Below are 6580 nucleotides of genomic sequence, written 5' to 3'. Positions count from 1 at the left end.
GAGATTTACCCTGACTGAGGGGACCATGAGCTCACAGAACCAGAGGGACATGAACTGTGCATTTCCAAGGCTGAGGTGTGGGATTAGGTGATACCCAGCAAGGGGGATTGGCTGTTCATGGTGGTTCCAAGTTTAGGAATCAAGTCCACAAGCAGTCTTGAAAGAGCTGACCCTGGCCACTGGCTCAGGCCCAGCACTTTGGGAGGTCGAGGCGGGCGGATCGCTTGAGTCCAGGAGTTCGAGACCAGCCTAGGCAACATGGCGAAATCCCGTCTCTACAAAAAAAAAAAAAAAAAAAAAACAAAACAAAAAATTAGTTGGGTGCGGTGGCGTGGGCCTGTTGTCCCAAACCCAGTGGGGGCTGAAGTGAGAGGATCGCTTGAGCCCCGGCTGCGGAGGCTGTAATGAGCCATGCACTCCAGCCTGGGTGACAGAGTGAGACCCTGTCTCCCAAACAAACAAACAAAAAGAGCTGACTCCCTTGGAACAAACTAGCTTGGCGGGGCTTGAGCTTTGAAGTTTGGGATTGCGGGGAGAGAGCAATGGAGCCAGATAAAGTTCGGACCTGCTCCCTTAGGGCAGGAAACGGAGGGCCAAGGGCAGTTTCGAAGCAGGATCAGACCTACATTTTAGTTAGATATAACCAGACGATCTCTAATATCCTCCCTCCTCCCTGAGTTTCTGTAAGTGCCAAATGCGATGTACAGGAAGCAAGCGCGGAGGGGGGGGGGTGATGTCAGGGTTAAAGCAGAGAAGCAAGAGGGGGTTAAAAACATTGTTGGCTCTTCCCAACTCAGTATGGCTGCCTGGCTGGCTCGAGGGAACACGAAAAAGGGACAGACAAAATACGTTTAAGAAATAACATTAAATATTTATTAAAATGTATTCTATTGATTATATAATCATCTGTACGTGAGATTGGAAGTAGGCTCACTTTGAACTCTCCTTGAGGGCAGGGATGTTGTGTAGTTCATCTTTGTATTCCCAGCACCTAGCACAGAATCAGGCACACAGGAGACGCTCAGCAAATATGGGAGGAGGAAGGGCGGAAAAAGGGGAGGGAGGAAATCGCCCTTAGGAGACACCCTCTTTCCGCCGTGGTTCTCCAGCTCCGGACTTCCGACCTCCCACCAGCAGATGGCAAGAAAGAGTCCCAGCGCGCCAGCAAAGGGCTGAACTGGGCGGAGCATCTCAATAGCCGGCGCGCGCAGTCTCCGGGCCCAATTTCTACGCGCACCGGAAGACGGAGGTCCTCTTTCCTTGCCTAACGCAGCCATGGTAAGCTGTTTACTTAGCGAGCTCCTAGGACGTATCCACCTCCATCCTCCCCGGGCCGGGGCTGCCCGAGGTCTCGGGACTCGTACTGGGGATGGCCGGGCAGAGGCGAAGGGATCACGGCCTCCGTGGTAGGCCGGGACGGGCTCCAGGGCGAAGAGCGAACGCTGGCCTAGCGTTGGGGAGGCGCGAATCTGGTGCTGCTGTTGGGAAGGCCTCTGTCTCTGACCCGGCCACACGTCCTGTTCCGGGAGAAACTGTTTTTCCTCCCCGGCCGGAGCCGCGGCTGGGCCGGGAGCAGAGACTGCGAGCCCGAGGCGGGTGGGCGCTGGGTCCGCCCGGCGGAGAAAGGTTTTCTTTGTCATTGTCTTTTTGGCACGGCCCGACTTTACCATGTGTGGCCAGTAAGCATCTGGACACAGCATTAAAGAGGCTTCCTTACTCTTTTCAAAGTAAAATTGGTGTCAGCTTTTGGCTTTAGTGTACGAAGGAGCAGCACATGTGTGTGTGCGGGTGTCAGAATAATCTTGTTCCAGACGTGTCAAAAACAGACGGTAATAAACTGTGAAAACTTTAGAAACACAGGCAGACTCCTGGCTCATTTCTGTTGCTGTGCGTCCCCCTGGCCATTTCACTAGTATGGTGTCCTGGAAAGACCCTAACCTCTAAACAGACAGTTTCAAACAGTAACATGGAAACACTTTAGCAAGGTTCTGAAAGATAGTAATCAGTAAACGTTCTGAAACATAGTAACCAAGAATCTTCTCTGTTACAATAAGAAGACTTGTTGCAGCTTATGGATCTCACGGTATTTGCTAGGTAACTTTGCTGCTTCTGTTTTATCGGAACTACACTTCTTTAATATTGTCCACATTTTGCTGAAGATGAAACTAAGCAGAGTTCTTTCTAGAAGTTACACACTAGGTTTTGTAAGCTGCTCTGAAACCTGATTAACAGCATTGCAACCTAAAACTTTCAGGCTCGTGGTCCCAAGAAGCATCTGAAGCGGGTAGCAGCTCCAAAGCATTGGATGCTGGATAAATTGACCGGTGTGTTTGTAAGTATCTTATATAAATATTTCCGTGGCCACTGTTTTTAAGTGCCTACCAGGACTCATTTGGGGACCAGGCTAGGGGAGGAATATCTGTTGTTGGCTTCCTCTGCTCTTGAAGGAGCTGTGCTATCTAGCTGTCCCCCACTTCCAGTCTGTTTAATATTTTTGTACCTCGTTTATTCCACATACCATATAGTACATTTACATGGACTCGATTCATGTTCTTAATGATCCTAGTCCTCTGACAGGGAAGATGCTGTAAAACTTTAAGGTATGAAATAGTTTTGGAAGCTTTTTACACCTCCTGTGTAAAAGCCCAAGTTGGGTGTAATGGACAGTCTTGGTGTTCAGTTAGCGGATCTAGTGGACTAGGAGGTGGGTTTGAGTGCTTGAGTGAATCCCAACAGTGATTATCATTTTTAATGTTACAGGCTCCTCGTCCATCCACCGGTCCCCACAAGTTGAGAGAGTGTCTCCCCCTCATCATCTTCCTAAGGAACAGACTTAAGTATGCCCTGACAGGAGATGAAGTAAAGAAGATTTGCATGCAGCGGTTCATTAAGATCGATGGCAAGGTCCGAACTGATATAACCTACCCTGCTGGATTCATGGGTAAGTAGAAGTTTTAACTACTCTGGAGATGCATATGGATGGAAGCCCTATGGTATCCGAATACCACAGGGCTTGATCATATCTCTAACTTTTGTAATCTGTCAAGTCTCTCAGAAACAGCCTGACTTTCCCTCTGTTTTTTACTTAAATAAAAAATATGCAAATAAAAATGAAATGTTTCTCAAAACTAAATTTCTATTCACTTTTAAATTTTACATGCAGTCATAAAAACGGCATTTTGAAATATTGAAGATCTGGCCATGATCTTTAATCTTTAGAATCCTTGTTTGATTAGAACTGGGAGGCACATGGGGGTTCTTTTTTTGTCTTAGAGAGCTATGGTTGTTGCTTGGCATGAGGTAGTGGGGATCACTGTATGTAGTAACGGGTTACTGCTTGATTTCAGATGTCATCAGCATTGACAAGACGGGAGAGAATTTCCGTCTGATCTATGACACCAAGGGTCGCTTTGCTGTACATCGTATTACACCTGAGGAGGCCAAGGTGAGTGTGGCAAGCAAACTGGGTCTTTACTCAGTATAGTTACTTAGTTGTAAGGGCCTGCGTTCAGTGCGAGTGCTGCTTGCAATGAGGTGGGTATTGATTACTTAAAATCTCATACCTATTAATATCAAGCTAACAATTTGATGAGATTCTATCTTACATGTAAATTTATTAAAAGTCTGGCTGATAGCTGTAGAGCATTGCTGGATACCTAAAATTGACACCCGTTTGAAGTTAACTTCCTCAGCAGATTTTCTTTTTTTGTGGTAGAAATGAATTCCATTGAACCGTGACTTCCTGGTGTCTCTTAAGAGTCAAGGAGAATGATTTCTAGGAACTTGTTTATTGGGTACCTGAAGTATGAGCCCTTCCATGTCTCCATTTGTGGGGGTAGCTTTACTTTGGGGAGGGGAAGGTGTCCATGGAGGAAATGGACGGTCCTTGAGGCACTAGCTTGAGGTTTAGAAAAAGATTACAGTCTTTGATTATTTAATCCAGTTTGTTTTGATGGTTTTACACAAAAGTTTAGGGCTGTTTGGATTATTGGCTGTAAATGAAGGTTAATTTAATTGGCTTATGTGGCTCCTAATTTCCTTTTGCACAACCTTGTTATCAGCAGGCTGGAGGGCACATCCAGTGGCATCTGTGATGATTTGATATTAGGGAGTAGAGATCCAAAATTGAAATGCTATGTGAAATATTTGTTGATTGGATGAACTGGTAATACAATTGCTGTTGGTGAAACAAAACTCAGTACAGGGAGCTATTAAGATAAAGTCAAGTTAAAGGGAAGAATTCCCAGGGCCCCATAAGGCTTAAAGAGCTTGGGAAACTGGAGTGGCATTTATGTTGGAGGAGTGGAGGGCAATGGTGGATGTTAGAGGATGAGCCTAGAGAAGGGCTGTATGCAACATACACTTGAGGTTGGAAAGAACGGTCAGCGCCACAATTACTCTGCAGCAGTTAGGGAACCCATGGTTCCTGTGTAGGGTTAAAAAGTACATGTGAGATGGATTGAATGTGGTTAACCCTTGTATTTTTCTAGTACAAGTTATGCAAAGTGAGAAAGATCTTTGTGGGCACAAAAGGAATCCCTCATCTGGTGACTCATGATGCCCGTACCATCCGCTACCCCGATCCCCTCATCAAGGTGAATGATACCATTCAGATTGATTTGGAGACTGGCAAGATTACTGATTTCATCAAGTTCGACACTGGTAAGCATCCTCTGTGCTACCTGGGTACCCTCTTTAAGGCCTAGATCATTATGAATTGCACAGGGTCTGGGTATCTTTTTATTAAAAACCATGTGCTCCGATCCCCCAGGTTTGTTTATAGCCAGAGGCACAAATGCTCAGAATATTCATTTCTTCTTTTAAACTGTGTTTTATAGAGGGGGGTCTTACTCTGTTGCCCAGACGGTTCTCGAACTGATTATAGGTGTGAGCCCCGGGAGTCCTAGCATGGACAGCACTTCCGTATGAGGAAATGCAAATGAGGGGGGAAAGGAGGAATAAAATTTGTTTTGGACCCATCTCTGAACTGCTTGTCATTTGTTATATTGGGTTGAAGCAGATGATTTCTTCCTGCCTAGGTAACCTGTGTATGGTGACTGGAGGTGCTAACCTGGGAAGAATTGGTGTGATCACCAACAGAGAGAGGCATCCTGGATCTTTTGACGTGGTTCACGTGAAAGATGCCAATGGCAACAGCTTTGCCACTCGACTTTCCAACATTTTTGTTATTGGCAAGGTAAGTCTGGGTTTTCTCTCTCTCTAGTCCGGGGAAGTATGTCAGTGCAGATGGGTGCTGGGATTGCAGCATCCAGGCTTCTGGCTGGCTCTGCTGAACCTAGTGCAAAGCCTCCTCTGGATAGGACTCACGCAGAGCTGGGCTGAGTCATAATGATTAGCCTTAGGTACTACTAAACTTTGACTCCCTTGAATAAATGGTGGGTACCTGCTATGCACAATAAACTTATAAGATGTTAATTATGAAGGGCATACAGTGAGTTTCATAGGACAGCCCCAGAAACCCAAGCAGTGGGTACTTTTGGTAACCAGCATCCGTGTCTTAAAACTGCCTAGCTGATGCCAAGTGCTCTCACAAACAGACTTCAGTTGTGTTAAACGAGGTGACAAGTGTAGCATGTGCCAAGCCACTATGAGTTGGTGTGTGGTGGGTTTTCATTCTCCTTGTTTTCTCTTCCAGGGCAACAAACCATGGATTTCTCTTCCCCGAGGAAAGGGTATCCGCCTCACCATTGCTGAAGAGAGAGACAAAAGACTGGCGGCCAAACAGAGCAGTGGGTGAAATGGGTCCCTGGGTGCCATGTCAGACCTTTGTACGTAATTAAAAATATTGTGGCAGGATTAATAGCATTTTGGTTTTGTTGGGGGTTTATTTTTTTTAAATTCAGTTTCCTGCTATTTTACTGTATAACATGAACAGTGATTAAATTCTCAGGCAGGCTTAGGCAGTCTGTGTTATTGGCTGGGCTTAGTGGTGGGAAGTAGAAGATACCAGACTTGGGAAAGGAACAGCAACTAACCAAGGAGTAGAGACAGCCAAGAAATCCCAGAGTATTGATCTCACCCCTTGACTTGGCCAAGAACTTCTCTACCTAGTGGGCCCCTCTGCCCTGTTAAGCTCCCTTGGCTTTTTAAAAATCTGCCCTCATTTTCGTCTCCAGTCTTTATTGCACTAGCCCATCCACAAGCCTGGCTCATCTGTTTTTCCCATTCCTGTGCCCATCTTGCCAAACGCAGGATGAAAATCTCCAGCTGCCCTTAAAGGTCATCGTAAATGAGCTGTTGATGTTGCAAAGCAGTGCACTTCCATGGACTTAGTGCCCTTATTAATCTCCAGCTGCCGCTGCAGTCCTCAACTTTGTTTTTCAGAGGACAGAGATGTAGAACATAAACCTGTTCTTGCTTGCCCAAATGTGTCAGGTCATGTCAGGTTTGCTTGCCAGTCTCAGGAAGATGTGCCCCTGCTTCATGGGGTCTACTGTCACACACCTTTTCCTCAATCCAGTCCCTCCCGTCTCAGTGTCAATTATCCTGCCTTGTGATTTCAACCTTCTCTCAACCCGCTCTCTTGTTCCTGTTACCCTGTAAAGCATGTCTTCCTGCT

At 46.2% G+C, this 6580-nt stretch overlaps 1 protein-coding gene across 1 annotated transcript; it reads left to right on the top strand.

Moving 5' to 3' along the window:
• The first annotated feature begins 1155 nt into the window (after positions 1-1155).
• Positions 1156-5826, top strand: LOC116273038 (40S ribosomal protein S4, X isoform). Its single transcript, XM_031661987.1, has 7 exons — positions 1156-1278; positions 2255-2332; positions 2761-2941; positions 3348-3445; positions 4491-4662; positions 5040-5197; positions 5657-5826. The coding sequence occupies exons 1-7, from the start codon at positions 1276-1278 to the stop codon at positions 5756-5758; spliced, it is 792 nt and encodes a 263-aa protein (XP_031517847.1). The 5' UTR covers positions 1156-1275; the 3' UTR covers positions 5759-5826.
• The last annotated feature ends 754 nt before the right edge of the window (positions 5827-6580 follow it).

This window comes from Papio anubis, unplaced genomic scaffold (assembly GCF_008728515.1).
Source record: "Papio anubis isolate 15944 unplaced genomic scaffold, Panubis1.0 scaffold328, whole genome shotgun sequence".
Taxonomy (NCBI): domain Eukaryota; kingdom Metazoa; phylum Chordata; class Mammalia; order Primates; family Cercopithecidae; genus Papio; species Papio anubis.
The sequence above is the reverse complement of the archived record's forward strand: the minus strand, read 5'-3'. Positions and strand labels throughout refer to the sequence as shown.